The sequence below is a fragment of the Protopterus annectens genome, chromosome 12.part0, assembly GCF_019279795.1.
Source record: "Protopterus annectens isolate FY-2018-M chromosome 12.part0, PAN1.0, whole genome shotgun sequence".
In the NCBI taxonomy this organism is placed as follows: domain Eukaryota; kingdom Metazoa; phylum Chordata; order Ceratodontiformes; family Protopteridae; genus Protopterus; species Protopterus annectens.
The window spans coordinates 99,260,990-99,284,327 of NC_056746.1; the positions used below are offsets into that span (position 1 = coordinate 99,260,990).

General features: G+C 42.8%; 1 protein-coding gene across 1 annotated transcript in view; it reads right to left on the bottom strand.

The window, feature by feature from the left end:
- CLCN7 (chloride voltage-gated channel 7) overlaps positions 1–23,338 on the bottom strand; it is a 1,228,907-nt gene that overhangs the window by 273,025 nt on the left and 932,544 nt on the right. Inside the window, exon 18 of the mRNA XM_044089120.1 lies at positions 6,810–6,861. Within this exon, the coding sequence (XP_043945055.1) occupies positions 6,810–6,861 (52 nt within the window). The remainder of the gene's footprint in view (positions 1–6,809; positions 6,862–23,338) is intronic.

Genomic DNA, 23,338 nt, shown 5'->3' on the forward strand with positions numbered 1-23,338 from the left:
GAAACACTAAAAAAAAAGCAACGGAGATCTTGCTTTCTCCGTTGCTTTTGCCCACAGCTCTGATGTACTGCGCAGGCGCGCAGTACATCAGAACTGCCACGGATGTCAGACATCTGCGGAAGGGCAGCAAACAGGCATTATAATATGCCATTATTTAAGAAAAGTAATAGTTTCTTTTCTTAAATAATGTCATGGTATAATAGCAATAACCCACTTCTGGGTGTGGGTAATGCTAGATTTACCAACGGTTGGCTTTGTTTGGTCCCTCGGGCTTCGCCCTCGGGACCAAACCACGCCAACCGTGGGTAAATCTAGCATTACCCACACCCAGGCATGGGTTATTGCTATATTAACTTTCTGATTCCGCTCTTTAACCTGAACAGGGCTGTGATCTGACAATGTTAGGATTAAGCTGATAATGGCGTCTGCTCTCATCTGCACTTATTCTAAAACCAGCCCTGCTCAGATGTGTGTGCACAGATAAAACCAGCCCTGCTCAGATGTGTGTGCACAGATAAAACCAGCCCTGCTCAGATGTGTGTGCACAGATAAAACCAGCCCTGCTCAGATGTGTGTGCACAGATAAAACCAGCCCTGCTCAGATGTGTGTGCACAGATAAAACCAGCCCTGCTCAGATGTGTGTGCACAGATAAAACCAGCCCTGCTCAGATGTGTGTGCACAGATAAAACCAGCCCTGCTCAGATGTGTGTGCACAGATAAAACCAGCCCTGCTCAGATGTGTGCGCACAGATAAAACCAGCCCTGCTCAGATGTGTGTGCACAGAAAGCTGCTATAGGTTATTGGGAGGGTTGTTTCTTTAATTTTCATTACAGTCAAACCATAGAGGTGTGCACGAGGTGATTACAGCTTACCTTTGGGCTGAAGACAGTGTGGGCATTGTTTCTTTTACTTTTCTCACAGACCTCAGAGGTGTACAAAGAAGGTTACTTTTGTGTAGGGACAGTGTACTGTCTATGAGAAACAAAGTAAAATATATTACTGCAATAATTATTTTTTCAATATCACATCAGGCATGTATACAGGTAGCTTTCATTGATGGTTAGGGTTGAGGAGTGAGGAGGCACCCTATGTATATCTATGTCAGCACTCAAATGAAACACATGACTGTGGCAACCTCTGTTTTCATCCCAGTCTAATACCAGAGGGATGCATAGGCAGCGACTGTCTTTTTTGGGGGAGTTAGGGAAGCAGGCCATACTCCCAGACTGGACCTCTGTATCCAGACAGCAAATAGCCTGTTAGTTTGTTATGAGCTACTATTTTATCATCTTTCAATATTAAGCCTTGGGCACAACTTATATATTCCTTGAAAGAAAAAAAAAAAAGATTGAAATTCTTTTATTACTCTTGCTTTTTGTTTATGGCACCACTGGATTAAAAGGTTGGGAAAATACTGTAAAATGCATCGCAAACCTATAACCTATGGCTTTCTGGGCCCTGGCTTACTGAGTTATTTCCTAAATGGTTATTACTGTGCAGTTTTGGTCAGGAAAGGTGTGCCAAAAGGTTGCAAGGAAAACTTAAGCCGAACAGTAGCAATGAATTTCCTTCCTTAATCGTAATTTCTTTTCAAGCCAACACTGGATGAAAAGATTATGTAAAAAGAAAAAACATTAAAATGCTCTTTAGAGAATATAGACAGCATTTCACCCAAGTCCAGACCTGTACATAGAGTTGCTATAATGTATCATTGCTGTAACTAAAATGCCAGTAACTGTGAATGTCCCTACGTGAGATGGGTGAACATAGCTGGGTACATAGACCTGGTGTACTGTAAGAGCATTGTAGCTACAGGTAAGTCTGTACATACTACTGATAAAAGTCTGCAGCATGAACTAAAAGGCTGCTTCAGAGGGGTGGCAGTGGCAGGGTTACTTTGACAGAAGTGCCTAGGGGGCCCCAAACTTGATATTTGCTGGGGGCCCCCAAAATGCTAACAACGGCCCTGACCATGATGATTCTCTCTTGTGTTCAAATGATACGATGAAGTGGTGTATGGGTTCAAGAAATTTATTGTACATAAACACATCCGAACAGTAACTGGAACATGTACTTAAGCTAAATGACAAGCATGTATTACTTCACACACTCTCACATGTACATCTCCATTCATGTCTGCATTCACTCTGACTACACAAAATGGCACTGATCTTGCACATGCTCAGTACTAATATGCACATGCTATGTAGCTACAGTGGCTGACTAGGTACAACACAGTAAATGATCTACATCCTCCCTCTTTGAATTTTCGGCATGCAAAAGAAAATGAGACATTCAATATGCTAGAGAGGATAACAAATAAAAAAATAAATCAAGTTGAAGTCCAAGTCGCTGTGTATTTTGGGTTGGGCTTAGAAATTCTAACCAATCTCGTTATATAAAAACTTTGACTGGGTTTAGCAACAGGGGACAATCTCAATGATCTACAAGTGCCTCTCCTTTGGTCAATTTTGGCCATTGCTTGGAAAGTTAATGCAATGAATTGGAAAAGTAAACGTATCCTCTCAATTTATTTGGATAGCAAAAATGTGGGTAATAAAGAATTACAAACGATATATGTAATAGAACATCGAATACTACACACAGAAGTATATCTTGGCAAAAAGTCAAAGACTTCTAAAGTATTAATGGTTTTGTTTAATTTTACTGTAAATTTTTGTTATGGATCTTATAAATGGTTCTATTTATGTTTGTTGCTTTGCACTGTAAATCTTTTATCTCAAAATTTCACTGATGCAAAGTCCAATAAAAAGTTGTTTTTTTTGTAGAAACTGACAGCACAGGAGTGTTTATACATGGTTCTGTTGCGGACAGCACAGGAGTGTTTGTACATGGTTCTGTTGCGGACAGCACAGGAGTGTTTGTACATGGTTCTGTTGCGGACAGCACAGGAGTGTTTGTACATGGTTCTGTTGTGGACAGCACAGGAGTGTTTGTACATGGTTCTGTTGCGGACAGCACCTCTTTAGCAGTACCTATTTTAGGATTATCCGTTATGAAACAATTGGAATCTGTCCTAGCTTGTACTCATAAATATGACTCTGCATGTCTCCAATGATGCTTCTTCTAAAACATGAACAGCCATACTGAGAGAATGTTTTGGGCATAGCTCTTGACTTCCTTGCTCAAAAACTGGAAGAAGGGCCCAAAATCAGAGACAATTTTTAAATATTACACTAATTCATTTAGAAATTTAACACTAAAACAGGTTTTAGACCAACATGCACTTTCTGAATAAGAAGTTTGTAACACTAATGTCCACCATTACTAAGTGACTATAGTCCTCAGTGATTTACTAGTACATAAAAAATTTTATAAGGGACAGAGCAAAAATATGAGGCAAAACTGGGGACATTCTGCAAACTCGGGGATATTTGAGAGCTATGTTTTTTTTTTTTTGGTTACTTTGTGATTGGCTTCAGATCCCTGCATTTCAGAGCCATAAGGATGGGCATGCCTTACTCTGATAAGCTACTACAGGACTTCACAGTTTCACTAGTTTCTACATCTGCTTTTGCAGATTTTCAACTTTTTTAGCCTTTCTTATCTTTCTTTGTTCTCTTCTATCCTGTCACTGTCTTTCACTTTCGGTTCTCAATTTTTTTTTCATTTGGAACACTCTCTCTCCTGCTCTCTGTCTGAATGCTTTTCAAAAAATCTTTTCTAAAATAATTGAAGCCTTTCTTAGTCAAAGAAGAAAAGCACGCTCAACTCCCAATCTAGCAGTACGCTCAGGCCCTAACAAGATGGGCACTGGAGTGTGGTAACCTTTAGGTGCAATTTGCCTACCACAAGCACACTTGTTAATGGAAGAGGGTATAACCTTCCTTCATTCAACATCTGCCAGGTAATATTCCTCATTTTTTGCATTATTTTCATCAACAAAAGGCAACAGCCAAAGCACAGCATTTTCTTTTGGTGGTCCAACAGTACTCAGACAGTGAAAAGAACAAAAGAATGAACAGGATAATGTCTTGTCCCTCTTACATAGTACCTTCACAGGTGAAAGAGCAGCACTGGTCCTTGTAGGGAAATGCAAACAGTTCAAAAACTCCAGATAAGGCACAGGAAACAGATGGTGAGCAAACCCAAATGTAATGACTTACTTAAAAAAAAAATGAAACAGTTGACTCTTACAGTCATCTTCCCTAAAGAAAATAGTGTGCTGCTGTTTGCAACGGTAAGTAAAAACCGTACTACCCACAATGAAAATCCACTCCAGAAGTGCATCAGGTAGCCCTACTAACCAAATCTGACAGTTGTTACTAGCACAGTGGACTTCAGTCCGGACAATGCATGTAAACAGAAACTCAGTTTCAAGAATGTCAAGCTTCCTATGCTTTTTCAGTGGTGACTCAAGGAGAAAAGCTCCACAGATAAACAAGTGCAAAAACAAAACATCATACAATATTAACATGCAAGTGTATATACACAGGAGAACCAGAATACAACTTATAACTGAACATGTTAGATTGCAAGAGTAATACCGAGGGTGTAAACAGCCATGGTACATATTCATTATATAAAAAATAATATAGAAAATTAGAGTCTATCTAGCAATTACCAACAGAGAGAAATTTGAGGCTGGTAGAATATGATAAAGACCTTAAATGAGTAGCTGTGGTAAAATGTGAGAGCTGAGAGGGGGAGGGGAGCAGGAGCAGTTTAGGTGGGAGCAGGTCAAGGACAGGTCCAGCAATTAGTAAATAAGTTCTTTAGAAGTTCTTTGAAATTAAGGAAGTTGCCATTTGTTCTCACAGAAAGGGGAAGTTTGTTCCAGGCACTGGCAATGGAGTGAATGAATAAAAGTTTGCTCATATTTTTATTGGGTTTGTAGATGTCTAAGAAGTGTAGGTCTGTGCTGCGTAGGTTATGCTTAGGAGAGTAGGGAGTGATGAGGTCCGTGTGGGCAGGACAGCGGGAGGATTGATTTAAAATAGTGTGTATGAGGTGGAGTTGGGGAAGGAGGAGTTTGTTATGTAGCTCAAGGCATTGAAGGTTTTTTTAAAGCTATGCAGTGGCGACAACGATAGGGGAGGTTGGCAGTGAATCTGGCTATTTTGTTGTAGGTGGTTTCAAGTTTAGCTAATAGACTGGATTGAATACTGGTGAGAATAGAGGCTGCATAAAGTAAGGTTGGGAGAAGGAAAGTATGTGCTAGAGAACATTTGGCGTTAATAGTGAAGGATTTTTTATGTCTGTATAAGAGACCAAGTTGTTGGTGGGTATTTTTGCTGAATATGTATGTCAAACTTTAGCTGGTTATCTAAGATTACACCCAGAAGTTTAACAGCAATGAGTGTATTATTAACAGAATATACTATGAAGATATTTTTGTGTTGCTATAGTGATTTGGGGAGGAAGAGTAAAAGTTCTGTTTTTTTTTGACTGAGAAGTAGTTGATTATGTTCAGCCATTTTTTGACTGAAAGGAGGGAATCTTGAGTAAGAGCAAGGAGGTGGGAAACTTTATCAGAGCACGAGACAATAGTGAAGTTGTCTGCGTATTGTATTAGTGAGGAGTTTGGACAGGAAGTGTGTAGGTTATTTGTAAAGATATTAAAAAGGAAAGGTCCAAGGATTGACCCTTGGAGGATACCTGTTTGGACTGGGAGGAGGAAACACATTTGATGGACTGGAATCTGTTGGAGAGGTAAATGGAAAACCACAGTATAGCAGAAGAGGAGAGGTTAAGGCAAGAAAGTTTTTGAGAGCAGTCGGTAATGGGAAACGGTTTAAAGGTATTACAAGAACTCACTGGGAAGACTGACAAAGTTCAGAGGTAGGTACTAGGCTATTGGCCCTAGGGCCTATATAAGCCTAGCCAAAAAGGTACTCTGGCTTTCACCACCCAATTATTTTCCTGTGCCCCTGTCGAGCAGAACCACAGAAGTGATCCTCAAGGTGAATTTTCTACTTCCCATCCAAACAACAAGATTTTTCTTGGAGTGCTAATGAGGAGCTTTGTTTGATATATATAGGTAGTTTGTTCCAGAGTATGGGAAGTCTCTGGGACAGGAATCTATCCCTCCAGCATGTTAAGGTCCCTAGAGCGTGTAGTTCGGAGGGATTGGGATTTCTTTAAGTGCAGCATGTTAATTTTTTTAATTATTTCAATGTACTAGTCTTGCCAGATGTGACTTGTAATTAAAACATTTCCATTTCTACTTCAACTTATTTAAATGTCTACACCTTAAGTATAACTATGATCAAGGCAAACACAACAAACAATAAGACAAAATAAACAATGCTATAAAAGCACAGTAAATGAAGGGTGCATATTTAAAAGATCAAATTTGGAAATGAAAAGGAAAAAAATCCCAATCTTGGTTAACTGTATACAAAAATAAGCAGATGGAGCTTTAGAGAATTTTTAAAACTAGTAATGAGGGGGATTTCACTTCTGTACACAAAACCACACTGTTGCATTACTTAGTCTTATTTCTTAAGAGCTGCAAATGCTTTCCTATAAAATCTACTACAGTAAGTATTGTACACACACACACACACACACACACACACACACACACACACCCTGTGGTCCATGCAATGTTCTATTCCAGAAGCAAGAGAGGGCACAAAGTTCTAGAGAACTGCTTAAAACAGTAATAATAGCAAACAGCAGGGATGTATTTAAGAACAAAATCTACAAGCCAACAATAGCTAGCTACTTAGAATCCATGCTGAACCAGCAGTTTTTTTCCTGGACACACAGCAGGATAAAGCAATTGCAGCATGCCTGTCTTACGATACTGCTCTAAAAATGTGTGGTGGATGTTAACTTACCCAGCTGTGCAGCAGCTCCCATCAGAGCGTACTTGCCAGGGTCAGCCCAGGTCTAGCCAAAGCAAGAAGAAAAAGAAAACAAGATGTTAAAGGCAAAAAATAACCATTCACAACAGCACCCTGTGCAGCTCTGTACATCACTGTCAATCACTTCTACCTCAATGTTCTAAAGAAGCTGAATCTAAAATGATGTTTAGCAGAAAGGACTGTTAATTTTACAGAGTGACAGACCCTAGCAAGTAGGGTACAGACTCAGCCATACATGGTTATGTCAACACTGCACTATATCATTGTGTGTGCACGTGTGCGTGCGTTACCTACACTACGTTTAGATAATTATGGGATACATGTATAACTGCAGCAGTTACCCTTCCATTATGCAGTTTACACCCGTTTGTAATCAGGTCTTGTAAAGGCACCCATCCAAAGGCAGAAGGCAAAATAGGCAAGGTTAGCTAAATTTGTGATATTTCATATTTTAAAGTTGAAAATCTCAAATACTTATAAAAAGAATGTGAATTAATGGGCATCAAACAACACGTGTGTAGGGGCTTAGGGCATAATCCGAAGCCTATGAATATAATCTATAAGGATCAGTTGCAAAATCGTCCACTTCCTCCATGACCACTCATAAGCCATTTACCTGGCATTCTGTGGCACTTAGAAGAATGACCACGCAGTAAACAAGCTGCTCAAACCTGCTTGTGTAATGAAACTGCAAAAAAAGTTTCATAACATCTTTAAAGTGCAAAAATCCAAAAAGAAAAGATTAAAAATACATAAACCGTGCAAAACCACAGTTAAAATCGCCACTGTTTTAATTAACCACACCAAAATAAAACAAAACTTATAAGTGCTTTCAGCTCTTGTTAAAGTAAAAACTTAAGACTTCATCAGGTTTTAAACTTCCGTAGTAATTTTAGTAAAACAGTCTCAGGGCGTGGTTTGCCCCACCCCTAAATTTAGTAATCACACCAGAACCTTCACCAACAGCGTATTCAGAAAAAGTACAGTTTTGTACCTACCATAAATGTAGATGTCCGATAGGTATGCATCTGCAGTCCTCACATATGGGTTGTCCTGCCTCGGGCAGCCCTTCGGTCGTCCGGATTCCAAAGTCTGGTTCCGGCATCGGCTGATGTCGCCCTTTCCCCGACGTCAGAGCGCCTGGGGTATAAAAGCGTCAGCCGACGCCATCTTCCTCAGTTTTTCTTGCCCCAGATGCCAGGTGCCCTCTAAGGAAGGCTAAATTTGGAGAAATGCAATAAATTCCAAACATGCACAGAAATATATATATATATATATATATATATATATATATATATATAAAACAAATACACCATAATAGATAGCCCCAGCTAGCTATGAGAGGGATAAGTACCCAAGGAATACCACAGAGGGGAAGGAGGGAGGGTAAACCTGACTGCAGATGCATACCTATCGGACATCTACATTTATGGTAGGTACAAAACTGTACTATGTCCTTCAAGGATGCATCTGCAGTCCTCACATATGGGTAGAATACCACAGCCAATCTGGGGGTGGTAGGATCTATGTCAAGGAAGGTGTAGCTAAAATGCCCTGCAGGACTGCCGTAGCAAAGCCTGCTCTGGATCTGGAATATAAAGGTAAATTGTAATGCTTGGAAAATGTATGCACGGAGCTCCATGTAGCAGCTTCTAAAATGTCCTTGGTAGCCACCCCTCTTAAGAAGGCTGTGGAGGTGGCTGTGGCTCTGGTGGAATGAGGTCTAATGTTAGCTGGCACAGATCTGCCATGAAAGGAGTAACAGAAACGAATGCAATTCCCTATCCATTTTGAAACTGTCTGTTTGGAAATTGCTTTTCCTTGTGCACTAGCAGCATATGCTACAAACAACTGGTCAGTTTTTCTGCAACTTTTAGTTCTGTCCAAGTAGTAGCGCAACTGTCTGTGAATGTCCAGGGTATGCAGAAGTTTCTCCCCTTTGTTTTGTGGATTTGGAAAGAAGGTAGGCAGGTGAATAGCTTGGTTCAATGAGACCCTGGATACCACCTTTGGCATAAATGAAGGATTGGTTCTCAATGAAACTCTGTCCTGATGAAAAATAAGAAATGGTTGTACTGCCATGAGGGCCTGTAACTCAGATGCTCTTCTTGCTGAGGTTATGGCCAGAAGGAAGGCAGTCTTCCAAGACAGGAACTGTAGTTCTGAAGATGCTGCTGGTTCAAAGGGAAGCAGTGTTAGTTTTTCCAACACGAAGTTGAGGTCCCATATAGGCACTGGTGGTTTCCTTGGAGGATTGATGTTTTTAATTCCTCTTAGAAACTGTCTTAGGAGAGGATGAGAGAAGACAGGTGGATTAGTGTTGTATTCTGCTGAAATTGCTGAAGCATGAATTTTAATGGAAGAGTAAGACACAGGCCATTGTGGAGCATTTCTGCCAAGTATTCCAGGATATGCGCCATGTTCATCACTGTCGTATCCAGGCCCTTTGTGGTGCTCCAAGTGTGGAATCTTTTCCATTTTGCTGAATAAGCCTTTCTTGTGGAAGGCCGGCGAGCTTCCATGATGATATCCTTCACTTTTTTGGATAGCTTATCCTGGGAAGGAGTCAAGGTATTCTCCAGGCTGTTAGCTGCAAGGTTTTCAGGTTGGAATGCAGAGTTTTGTAGTTGTGCTGTGTTAGGAGAAGTGGCCATTGAGGAAGAGGCCACGGTTTTGTTCATGACATGCTCTTTAAAAGTGGGTACCAGTGCTGTCTTGGCCAGTCCGGAGCTATCAGAATCACTTTTGGCTGCTCTGTCCTGATCTTCAGCAAGACCTTGGTCATTAATGGAAGAGGCGGAAATGCATACACTGTTAGAGTTCACCAGCTGAAAGAGAGGGCGTCCACTTTCCATGCTTGTGGGTGGTATGTCCTTGAGCAGAATTTCTTCAGCTGATTGTGGTGGGAGGCAAAAGGATCTATGTCCGGCCTCCCCCATGATTGCGTTATCTGAAGGAAGATGTCGGGGTGCAGCATCCATTCGTGTGCATCCATGATGTTTCTGCTTAGGCTGTCCGCCAGTATATTGTCTTTTCCTGGCACAAACTGTGATTGCAGCTCTATATTGAGTTTCAGGGAAAGTTCCCATAGATTCATTGCCAGTCTGCAAAGAGGGTAGGAATGGGTACCTCCTTGCTTGTTTATGTACCACATAACTGTGGTGTTGTCTGTCCTTATTAGCAGGTAGCCTTGATGCAGAAAGAGTTTGAAGGCCTCAATTGCATGTATCACTGCCAGCATTTCCTTTTGGTTTATGTGCATATGTAGCTCCTTTTGTGACCATAGTCCTTGAATACATCTGCCCTCCATGTGTGCTCCCCAGCCGTGGTCTGAAGCATCCATTGTAATGGTTTGGCTGGCTATTGGTTTGCTGAAGGGCAGACCCCTGTTTGACTGGCTTGCTTGAGCCCACCACAGAAATTCCTTTTGGAGGCATGGAATGAGTGGGATCAAAGTTTCTAAGCTGTGACTGTGCTGAGTCCATAAACTGCTTAGGTACCATTGTAGTTTCCTCATATGCAGCCTTGCTTGTGGAATCAGAAGAATGCAGGATGCCATGTAACCCAGGGCCTGCAGGATTTTCCTTGCAGTCAGCTGGGTTTGTCTTGTCAGATTCTTGAAGTAATCCGGTAGTTGTCTTTGTTTTTCTTCTGTGAGAAAAGCCATTTGGTTGGTTGTGTCTAGATCCGCACCCAGAAAAGTTATTCTTTGGGATGGAACAAGTCTTGATTTGTGAATGCTGACTGTATATCCCAAGGCCTGAAGTAGGTGGATGGCATAATGCAACTGTTTCACCAAAGTTTGTCGGCTGTCCGCTTGTATAAGGCAGTCGTCCAGATATGGGTATATTTGAATCCCCTGAAGTCTGCAGTGTGCAATTACTGATGCCAGGCATTTCGTGAATACTCTGGGCGCAGTAGATAAGCCAAAGGGCAATGCTGAAAATTGATAATGCTCTGAACCTGCAAGAAATCTGAGGTGTCTTCTGCAACTTTGTCTGATAGGGACATGCAGGTATGCCTCCTTGAGGTCCAGAGTTACCAGCCAAGACCCCTTGCCCAGCATGGGAAGGAGCTGCTGTAGAGTCAGCATTTTGAATTTTGGCACAATGAGATAAGTATTTAGTGCGGACAAGTCGAGAATAGGCCTCCATTGTTTTTCTTTTCTTGGAACAAGGAATAGTCTGGAATAAAATCCTTGGCCTTGTTCTGAAAGAGGAACCTTTTCTATAGCTTTCATTTGCATTAAGCTGGAGATTTGTTTCAAAGCCTCTGCCTTTTGATTTGGTGGCAGGTCTGGCATGCCTTTTCTTTTTGGCAATGTGTGAAAATGGAACCTGTATCCTTTGTCTATTATTTGCAGTGTCCATTTGTCCCTTGTAATACTGTGCCAATTTTTTGAGAATAAAGAAAGCTTTCCGCCCAAAGGTGCTTCTAATTGAGCCCTGGTTGGCGGAGTCAAAGTAAAGTCATTGAGTCTGTCCTTGTGCAGCAGTTGTAGGTCCTGCACTACCTCTTTGGTTGGGAGGCTGCCACTGACGTCCTCTGTAGGAGCCTCTAGCTTGCCTTCTACCTCTGGCACGCCTGTTCTTGCCTCTCTGAAATCTCTCTGAGTCCGGAAAGGACCAATTCTTGGTAGGCCAATTTCTGCTGAATCTTGGTGGTTGAACTTGGAGACAATCTTTGACTGTTTGTACAGATTTTGCCTTTTCCTCAAATTTCTTTAAGACCTCCTGAGCAGTGGAGCCAAATAACTTTTGCTTTTCCAGTGGAGCATCCAGAAGCTTTGCTTTAACATGGTCTGACAGAGATTGTTCCTTCAGCCAAGCATGCCTACGTATGACTGCACCTGTCATAGCTGACCTACATGAAGCTTCCAATGCATCATAACCACACTGTAAGAAATGGTTGCTAACCTGCTGGGAGTTATGCACCAGATCCTGAAGGGATTTGCGATCTAGGGGTTCAGGAGAAAACAGTTTCTTATGCAATTCATCTAACAAATACTCTTGGTACTGTATCATATGAAATTGACAATTTAATGCCCTCATAGAAAGAGTAGCAGAAGTATACACTTTTTTACCCCATCTCTCTAAAGCCCTGGACTCCCTTTCAGAGGGAAGTGGATTTTTAGAAGTGGCAGCTGTAACCCCTTTAGGGCCCTGGGAAATAATTTCTGGATCAGCAGAGTGGGCCTTGTAAAGAAAAAGATGCGAGTCCGGGACCCTGTAGTACCTATCGGGTTTGACATGGGCCGGAGGAAGAGTGTCAGGGGTTATGCTAGACTCAGAGTACACATCATCAATGACATTTAAAACAGGAGGAATAGCCAAAGGTCTATGCTGAGATAAATGCAGAAAAGTCCTTAATTTCTTCCTGGAATCAGAGAATTCCTGGCCCTGCCATTTGAAATGCTCTCTCATAGTGTGAAGGGTCTCCTCGAAGGATAGTTCTTCAGGAGGGGAGGCCGAGGGGATAGATTCCTCTGCATCAGAATCCTCGTAGGCCGAAAAAGCCTCCTCCTGGTAGTCAGAGAGGGCAGAGCCATCAGAGGCCTCATCTGAGGAATGGGGATCAGAGGGCTCAACCCTGGGCCTTTTGTCTAGAGGAGGATTAGAGCCCCTGTCCGGATGGGGCTGAGAGCCCCTAATTAAGGAAATAAGGTCCTCTGCTAAACTTAGAATCTGTGAACCTGTAGAGGATCCCTGAGGAATAACCCTGGGAGGCATGGTTTTTGTGTGTTTAGCAGCTTTAGCCCTGGTGAAAGCCTTTATGGACATGGAAGCAGGAGGCCTGGTTGCACCACGTGCTGGAGAAGTTTTGTCTAGAGGAATGGTGTCGGAAGTTTCCAAGACACCAGGTTCGGAAGGAAATTCAATAACCGACTCAGTAGGGGCCTCCGGGGCCGAGGTTGTCGGTTGAGCGGTTATGGTGGTCGGAAGTACCAAGGACTCGGTTTCAGCCGAGACCGAGACACTCACGGTAGGCCTAGCCGTGGTTTCAGCCGAAACCGCGGTCCGCGTGTGTCGGTCCTTGTCCTTCCGTTTCTTGGCTAACTGAGGAGTCGGAGTCTCCAATGGCATGTTGTAGGAGAAACTAGCCCCAAAAAATTCCTCTGCAAACTCCGCCCGATGCCTAAGAGTGCATTGATTGAAGGAAGCACAGGCTGAACAGGCCGAGACGTCGTGGTCTGGGCATAGGCAGGGGAGGCAGTAAGAGTGGAAATCCTTATGAGGTATTTGTTTCCCACAAGTTAAGCAATTATTAATTTTATCTGACATCGGCTGAGGCAAGAAAGAGTCCCCAATGGGGTACTTAGCTTTTGAAGTCTTCGGATAGCTGAATTACAGGAGCTGGCCGACCGGCACTTGCGAACTGCTTCTGCTTCGGGCAAGAAAGACTGGGGAAGATGGCGTCAGCTGACGCTTTTATACCCCAGCCGCTCTGACGTCGGGGAAAGGGCGACATCAGCCGACACCGGACCCAAACTTTGGAATCCGGCCGACCGAAGGGCTGCCCAAGGCAGGACAACCCATATGTGAGGACTGCAGATGCATCATTGAAGGACATCTGATACCTGCTTACCGATTACAAATCTGTTTAACCACGAAGCTAGAATCACCATTAGTATCAAAATATTTATTCCAAAACTGGGATATGTTCATCCAGTCAACGGTTGGCTTCCCGGCAAATACAAACTTACTACAACTGATAGCCATAAAAATATGTCAGTTTACTTCTCTTTCAAAGAGCAGGAAGCATTACTATCTTATCCTGTTCAAAAACTACCTCCTTTCACAGCTAGAGCTGCACTACACTTAAACAACTTAACTTTTTAACCTCTGCTTCACCTTTTCCTGCAAAGCTTAGATCAAAATACAGCCCCCACTTACCTGTTACATCATACTATCCATGATAGACGGTCACTGCTACGGTTACCCTTTAAAGTTGTTATAGGCAGAAAACATTATCAAAAACTGCACTAGCCATATGGAAAACTATATCATACATCATATGGAACAAAAGATCATTTGTTGTTAAATAAAGTCATACTGGAAAACTACAAAAGGGGAAGAATTTAAGTATGGCATGGAGTGACTACAAAAAAAGCATTTGATAGTATCCCACATTCATGGGTGTTTAAAAATGTATATGATACACCCTATGTTGATCGACTACATTACAGTGACCATGAAACAGTGGCAGACCACTCTGCAATTAAGCCATGATAGAGGACAGATTATTATCCCAGCGATAAAAAATTCAAAGCGGGATATTCCAAAGTGACTCTGTAATTGTTGCTATTCTGCCTTGCCATTAACACATTAAGCTGTTTACTTAATAGCTTAGGCCAAGGCTGCAATTTGGCTCCTAGAAAACAACAGAGTGTGAAGGCTTCTCAGATTCTCTTTGTTGATGCTTTAAAACTGTATAGCTCATCAGATGAGGCACTGAAAGCACAGCTGCAGGTTGTCAAAACTTTTTCAGATGATATAAGAATGTCATTTGCTCTTGGTAAGTGTGAAAAAGTAACCTTTAAAGCAGGAAAACTGCAGAACCAGGAAAACGTCAGTTTGGGACAAGAATGTGATATAAAAGAACTTGAGCAAGAGGGAGTGTATAAATATTTGGGAATTGATGAAAGATCAACAATAAAGCATGCACAAATGTGAATAAAACTTAGCAAGGAACACTTTAGAAGACTTAAACTAGTTATGAAAACAGTGTGGACAACTAGGAACAAAATCCAGGCTATAAAACAATTTGCTCTTCCTGTCCTAATTTACAGTTTTGAAGTGACTGACTGGCCCCAAAACATGTTGGATAGATTAGATAGGAAAAGAAGAAGGATGCTTCATGCTCACCAAATGATTTATAAAAATCAGTGCATACCAAGATGATATATTTCCTGTTCCAAAGGAGGGATGGGCCTCCTTGAAACTGATTACATATAGAGATCTGCAATTGTTGCACTCCACACATATCTGCTGACTTCACAAGACCCAAATGCAGTGAAAGTTTTAAAACATGAGGGGAACAAATATAAGATGACTTATCTGCTTAATTTACCAGAAGCATATCGGCGTCAAGCAGGAAATCACCGTAAAAAATTTCTCCAAAGCCAACTTCATGCTTCTTAAGTCGGAAGTGGCCAACTTTATGTCACCCACACAGATGGAAATTAGAGACACAACTGCTGAATCATATACAAAAGCACTGTATAAGCACATACACAAGTGCATGGACCGTGCCATCCCCAACAGAACCAAGATGCTATCCTCCAAAAAAAGGAAGCCAAACTGGTGGCCCCCTGCCATAAACAAACTCTATAAAAAAGGAAGAAACTGTTGCAAAAAAGAGTAAAATCTCATGATTGCAGGAACTCCCTGGTCAGCCTCAGCAAGAAGCTGAGATCCCTCATAAAATCCTCCAAAGCTAGTTACGAAAATAAAATCGCCATGGACTCTAAAGACAACCACAAAGCATTCTACAGCTATGTCAAGAATCTCAATGACAACACTCAGATCTACTCATAACTACAGGACAATAGCACTATATTTACCGAACCAACTGATATTGCCAACATCCTGGCAGCCAGGTTCAGTGCAAACTTCACCCCCCCCCCTCCAAAGGGCCCATCTCCATACCGGAAGATTGCAAAGCCCCTGTAATCACGGATGCACAGGTAAAGACTGCACTCTCCAAAGCCAAGAACACAGCATCCATGGGAATGGACAACATCCCAGGCTGCGTTCTGCACGAACTACAGAACAAACTGGCAACCCACCAAAGTACCATGTTCAGCCATAGCCTCACTTCAGGCTTTGTGCCTATGGAATGTCACACAGTGACTGTTATCCCACTCCACAAAGGGGGTGTCAACCACTGACCCCGGGAACTACCGCCCCATTAGCCTGACGAGCCTGGTCTGCAAGGCCATGGAACGCATCATCCTGGAGCTTATAAACAAAGACATAGGTAGCCTCCAAACTCTGGACCACAATCAGTTTGGGTTTGTAAAACGTAGATCATGCCTTCTAAACCTGACTTCTTCGAAGCAGTCACCAAAGCCGTAGATGAGGGTAAAGTGGGGCACTCAGCCTATCTTGACCTTGCCAAGGCTTTCGACACCATCCCCCACTCTGGTATTATAGATAAACTCACTGGACTAGGCATAAATCCATATGTCACAAGATGGGTGGCCAGCTGGCTCACTGACAGAACCCACACAGTGAAAGTAGCTAACTTCAGACCAGTGACAAGCGGAGTACCACAGGGTTCGGTCCTGGGTCCTTTCCTGTTCGGTATCTACTTCTCTGAAGTCCAGGCTAATACAGCTGGTCACTGGCTAACAAAATTCGCAGACCACTGCAAACTAGGAGCCATAATATATTCGCCTAAGGAAGTGGACATTCCACAAAGAGGCCTCACTGTGACTGATGCTTGGTGTCAAAGTCATGGCCTAAAGCTCAATGCCAAGAAGTGCACTGTCATCCCCTTTACGAAAAAAACACCGTACCCATGAACTACCACATAGGCGGTAGCCTACCAAACACTGAAAGTGTGATAAGAGACCTTGGGACACAGCTGGACAGTAATCTCTCCTTTGATCATCACGTCACCACAGTAGTCAGGAAATCCTTCTACGTGGCACAACTCATCACAAAGAGGTTCTCCTCCAGAAAAAGAGAAATCATCGTTCCACTCTACTCATCCCTCATCAGACCCATTATAGAGTAAAATGCCCCATTTGGCATGTACCTCGCAAAACATCTGCAACAACTAGAAAGGCCACAGAAATAAATCACTAGGAGAATTACCGGTTTCAAACAGATGCCATACACACACCATCTCAAAAAACTCCAGCTCTACTCCATCGCATATCGCCTACTCCGAGGCGACCTCTGTCTAACATACAAAGCCATGTCTAACCCAGATCTGTTGGACATGCTACACTTAAAGAAATTCCAATCTCTCCGAGCCACATGATCCAGGGATCTAAACCTTGTCACCACAATAAACAGAACATGCTGGAGGGACACAGTCCTGTCCCGGAGACTTCCCATGCTCTGGAACAGACTGTTCATTCATGTCAAACAGAGCTCCTCATTAGTACTCTTTAAGAGAAAATCTTGACAATCGGGCAGGAAACAGGAAATTCACCCCAGGGATCACTGCTGTGGCGCTGCTCGACAAGGGCACAGGAAATTAATTTTCTTGGGTGGCGAAAGCCAGCAAACTCATTTGGCTTGGCTTATATTGGCCCTAGGGCCGATAGCCTAGTACATACCTATGAACCTAGGAATGGAAATCAAACCAGGGGTAAATAAAAATCAGGCTGCAACTGAATGTGCCAAAAAAAAAAGAAAGAATATGAGGTGAAGGACCAGATGAGAAGGCAAGAAATGTGGAATAAGCATAAATATTGTTGCAAGTATACAAAATTTCTGGAAGAACTTCATGTTAATCAGGAACAAATGCAGGAATGGTTAAGGAGAGGTGAAGTCAAACCAAGACATGACAGGTTACCACTGGCAGTCCAATATAGTGGGCTACGTATATGCTGGTTTACAAAGTCTATTGAACATGTGGGAGAAACAGACAAATGTAGGTTTTGTAAAACCGCATTGGAAACAATTCCACACCTTGTTGCTGGTTGCGACATTCTAATGGCAGAAGGACTGTATACTGAAAGGCATAATAATGTGGCAAGACTGTTGCACCAGGGATTGTGCAAACATTATGGTACTGAAGTGGCTAAAAAATGAGCCACAAAGCAGCATAGCACTCTCCCCTGCAGAGTTCCTAAGCCAGCAGAGAGCAGAAAAAGCAACTTTCTTGATCATAAGTATTTTTTAAACTTTTTAGTTTGCATTTTTCGATCTTTTGAGCTTTTCGACTACTGTTTGTGCCTATATTACTGTTTTATTACCTTAATTTCCTGTTTTTGTGAGCTTATATTGTTGATTGCACTTGTGGGTTAAAGTATTGCTTAAAAGTAACAAACAGGCTAATACACTCAAGTGTACCAGCCTTTGATAGCAATTTAGTCGAAAACAAAGCATTTACTGCATTTTTTTCTGTCTGTTTGCAAAAAAAAACCAAAAAAATATTTCTCCTTTCCTAAACGTTCCTAGCTAGTTGTTCCAGTGATCAGATTTTGCTGATCTCTGGGCTTTGTATTTGGTTTCTGTGTTCCTCTATTTTCTTGTGTGGCCTGAGGTGGTTTCTTTACTCACCAGTGGGAGTGGGGAGTACTGAGCTGCTTGTTTGTCCTCAGAGGAGTGGTTAGAAGCAGCAACTGGTAATTCGTTGGCCATTTTGGGTCATTTCCTGTTTTTCCAGCCCCTGCTATAAAGCGCTTTTAGCGGCTTTTTTCTGGCATTAGAGAACTTGGCATAGCTCCTCGTGGTCCCCTGCAGAGTTCCTAAGCCAGCACAGAGCAGAAAAAGCAACTTTCTTGATCATAAGTATTTTTAAAACTTTTAGTTTGCATTTTTCGATCTTTTAAGCTTTTACTACTGTTTGTGCCTATATTACTGTTTTATTACCTTAATTTCCTGTTTTTGTGAGCTTATATTGTTGATTGCACTTGTGGGCTAAAGTATTGCTTAAAAGTAACAAACAGGCTAATACACTCAAGTGTATCAGCCTTTGATAGCAATTTAGTCGAAAACAAAGCATTTACTGCATTTTTTTCTGTCTGTTTGCAAAAAATATTTCTCCTTTCCTAAACTTTCCTAGCTAGTTGTTCCAGTGATCAGATTTTGCTGATCCCTGGGCTTTGTATTTGGTTTCTGTGTTCCTCCATTTTCTTGTGTGGCCTTAGGTAGTTTCTTTACTCACCAGTGGGAGTGGGGAGTACTGAGCTGCTTGTTTGTCCTCAGAGGAGTGGTTAGAAGCAGCAACTAGTAATTCGTTGGCCATTTTGGGTCATTTCCTGTTTTTTTCCAGCCCCCTGCTATAAAGCTAGCCTTGGAGCTGCTACCGTTGCACACTAGGGCAGCGCCGGTTAATCAGATTTAAACTATAAGGGCTACCTAAAGTCCACTCTTCAAATTTTCCCTTAAAACTACCTTCCTTAAAGTATACTACTGTTCTATTTAGTGTATCCTACAACTATCAATTATCTCTACTTGACTCAAGTAGACTATTCTCTATCTGTATAGCCAAGCACTTGCTCCTACAGTACTTATCACCTCGATACAGCACTCTTGTTATAGAAAGTACCCCAAAAAAGCAAACCCCATTTCTCGGTCACCCACATCCCCCAAAACCTTTTCTTTAAGTTTTTCTGTCTATTCCCTCTAGCATGTCGTGGGATCAGTTGCTAAAGTCCTCTCCTGCTCAGCTGGTGAACCTGGGAATATTGAGGCAATGTTACAATTGCCTCATGTACTGAACAATCCTCTCCTCCTCCCACAAAATACAAATACATGCGAGAGATGCAACTATACGGCCAAACTGGAGGCTGAGCTCTCTCAACATAGGACTGGCAAGACCAGACAGGAGGAGAAGGTAACCACACACACTATAGACCCAGTCTCACATAATACCATCACAACCTCAAATCATACACATAAACACACAAAGACATACTCGGAGGCTCTGATCAAAAATCTACCAAAACAGCAGGGGCCACCAAAGCAGACACCCAAACAACTACCACCTCAGAACACAACACCTGCAACGCATAGACCACACAGTCAGAGTGTCAAGCAGTCACAGCCCTTACGGCCAAACACAATGCCAAACACACTAGTCATTGGTGACTCCATAGTCAGACACACTGACGTCCCGCTCACCAGACTGAGTAAGGAGAAGGTCACAGTAAGCTGCCTGTCGGGTGCTAGAATCCGCCACATAATGCATGCACTCAGGTCTCTCAACAGCAGGTACAAGTACGACTCAATCATTGTCCACGCTGGTGTTAACGACCTGGGACGTACCTCCTTGGATTACATGAAAAGGGACATAGAGGAGCTCTCTGATTATGTAGCCCAAGCAGGTATGACCCTGACCTTGAGCAGTATCCTACCTTCACCAAGAATGATGCCACAATACAGAGACAAGATGATCAGCTTTAACAATTGGCTTAAACTCTGGTGTCATTCTAAGGGGATCCAATGTCTGTCTGCCTGGGATGACATGCTGGACAAGCCACGAGGGGCGGCTTGCACTTGTCACCCTGGGATTCTGGATTTTGGCAAAGGCTCTTGCCACCCCTATAGTGCCTTTTTTAGGCAAGGCTCAAATTCTAAACCTACCACCCTAGAACACAACAAAGAAAAAAAACTAAGGGTAATGCTGCTCAATGCCAGAAGTCTCAACCTCAAGATGCCTTTTCGAGGCCCTTCTCAGTATGGAGAACATTGATGTCTGTGCTGTGACAGAAACCTGGTTCAAGGCTCCTGAGAGCACCCCAGCACTATCAGGTTTTATCCCCCCAAAACCCGGACAATACCAAGAAAGGAGGAGGGGTATCCATATTCATCAAGGACACCCACACCTCAAGATTGGGAAACCATCCAGGTGCAGTTAACCATAGGCAAGACTGCTCTGCAATTTGTAGCATGTTACAGGCCACCCTCGCAAACTCAGGAACCTCATATGGCCTTCCTGAAAACACTGGAGGGATAAATGTATCTAACACCATCATACTAGGTGACTTCAACTACCCTAATATAGACTGGGAACACTACTCAAGCCCAAACACCCTAGCCCAAAAGTTCCTGGAATTCATAAACTCAAATGCCATGGAACAACTAGTCACCATCCCCACAAGAGGAGAAAACATACTTGATCTCATCATCGAACATGGGAGAGCACAATGTTCAACGCCAGAAATATACCCCTCACTGGTGAGATCAGATCACAAACTAATCTCGCTGGAGGTCCTCATCCCGCCCCCCCCCGAAATGAAAAAGACCACAGTAAAGAACTTCTAAAAAGCCGACTTCACACTTCTAAAGACTAGCGTGGGCTCCTTTAAGGCCCCTGAGCCGGCGGTAAACATTACTCAAACCGCTGAATCACTTACAAATGCCTTCTACCAGCACCTGCAGGGCTGCATGGATCAGGCAATCCCAAGCAAAACAAAGACTCTTTGTACCAAAGGCAAGCATCCAGTCTGGTGGACCCAGCCATTAACAAACTCTACAACAAAAGGAGAAAGCTACTACAAGATAGAGCAAAATCCTTAAAAGGTAAGACACCGCTGATCACTATAAGTAAAAAGCTAAGAGCTCTCATAAAAACATCCAAAGCTAATTTTGAGAAAAAAATAGCTAAGGACTCTAAAGACAACCATAAGGCATTTTTTAGCTATGTCAGAAACCTAGGAGGAAACTCCCAGATATGTTCAGAATTAGTTCAAAATGATGTGAAGATTACTGATCCTACAGACATTGCCAACATACTGGCTGACAGGTTCAGTGTAAACTTCTCCCCTCCCCTAAAGGAGAGATATCTATATCAAATGATTGTAGCCCCCAAACATCTCTACCACCAGGTGAGAACTGCTCTCTCCAAGGCAAAGAACACAGCATCCATGGGACCTGATGGTGTCCCCGGCTGTGTGCTCCATGAACTCAAAGAGGAATCAAACCCACAGTTAGGACAGCTGTTTAATCTTAGTCTCACCTCTGGATACATACCCAGGGAGTGGCGCACAGCGACTGTGGTCCCACTCCACAAAGGCGGTGCCTCCACCGACCCTGGAAATTACCATCCCATTAGCTTGACAAGCCTTATCTGCAAAGCCATGGAGAGGATCATAATGGATCTCATAAATAAAGACATAGGGAATTTGCAGACCTTGGATCCAACCCAGTTTGGCTTTGTCAAAGGCAGATCATGCCTTTTAAACTTGGTTGACTTTTGAAACAGTCACCAAGGCCATAGGCAGTCCATACAGCCTACCTAGACCTGGCGAAGGCTTTGATACAATACCCCACTCGGGTATCATTGAAAAACTCATCAACTTAAATGTAAACCCATACATTACAAGATGGGTTGCAAACTGGCTGAGTGACAGAACCCACAGGGTCAGAGTTGCTGGCGCCATGTCAGACTCAAAGCCTGTCACAAGTGGTGTCCCACAGGGCTCAGTCCTGGGCCCACTCTTGTTTGGCATCTACTTTTCTGAAGTACAAGCAACCACAGGAGGTTATGGCTGACAAAGTTTGCAGATGACTGCAAACTGGGCTGTAGTTGAAAACACATCCGACACAGATATCCTTCAGAAGGGTCTCACAGAAGCGGATAACTGGTGCCAGATCCATGGCCTAAAGTTAAATGCCAAGAAATGCATAGTCATACCCTTCGGGAAAAATAAGGTTACCTAGCTACCATATAGGTGGAAATCCCCTGATCACAGAAGAAGTTATCAGGGACCTGGGAACCCAGGTTGACAGTAGCCTTTCATTCGACACTCATATTGCTAAAGTAGTTAGGAAGACCTTCTACATTGCCCACCTTATCATGAAGGGATTCACATCTAGATCAAGGGAAGTCATAGTCTCCCTATACTCATCACTCATCAGAACAATGATCGAGTACAATGCCCCATTCGGAATGTATCTGACCCGACACTTGCAGCAGCTGGAGAGGCCACAAAAGTTCCTCACCAAAAGGATAAAGGGTCTCAAAAATCTGTCTTATGCTGCCCGACTGAAAGAACTCCAGCTATATTCAGTTGCTTACCGCTTGCTCAGAGGTGACTATGCCTGACATACAAGGCCATGTCAAACCCAGAGTTGATGAACATGCTTCATCTCAAAAAATCTAGATCCCTCAGAGCCATAAGGGCGGGAGACTTAAACCTTGACACGGTTATTAATAGGACGTGCTGGAGGGATAGATTCATCACCCAAAGACTCCCTATGCTATGGAACAAAATCCCGGTTTATGTGAGGCAGAGCACCTCGCTGGCCTTGTTCAAGAGGAATCTTGACCAATGGATGGGAGACCGCAGATACACCCCAGGGGTTACCTCAGTGTCACTGCTCGACAGAGGCACAGTAAAATAATGGGCATAGTTTCTCCAAACTAAAGGGGTGGCGTAAGCCACAAACTATGGGCTAGGCTTATAAATGCCCTAGGGCAGATAGCCTAGTATGAACCTATGAACCTATGATACTGAAGTGGCTAAAAAACACTGAAAAACATGAGCCGCAAAGCAGCATAGAAAATGATGAAGTTTATATCACATGGGATCACCCATTACCAACAGTTCAAAAGACAGATGCTAGAAAACCGGATATAGTGGTCCAAGAAAAGAAGACGAAAGTAGCATTGATCACTGAAATTGCTACACCGAGTGACTACAGCATCTTGCGTACAGAGAGACAAAGTAATAAAATATCAGGATCTGCAGGCAGAAACAAGAGCAATGTGGAAGAAAGGTACCCAGACAGTTCCAAAGTAGCAGAAGCAATGGGTCTTATAAAAAAGAATCTACAATTGTATTTAGATATGTTACCAAGCCATGTAACCCTGTA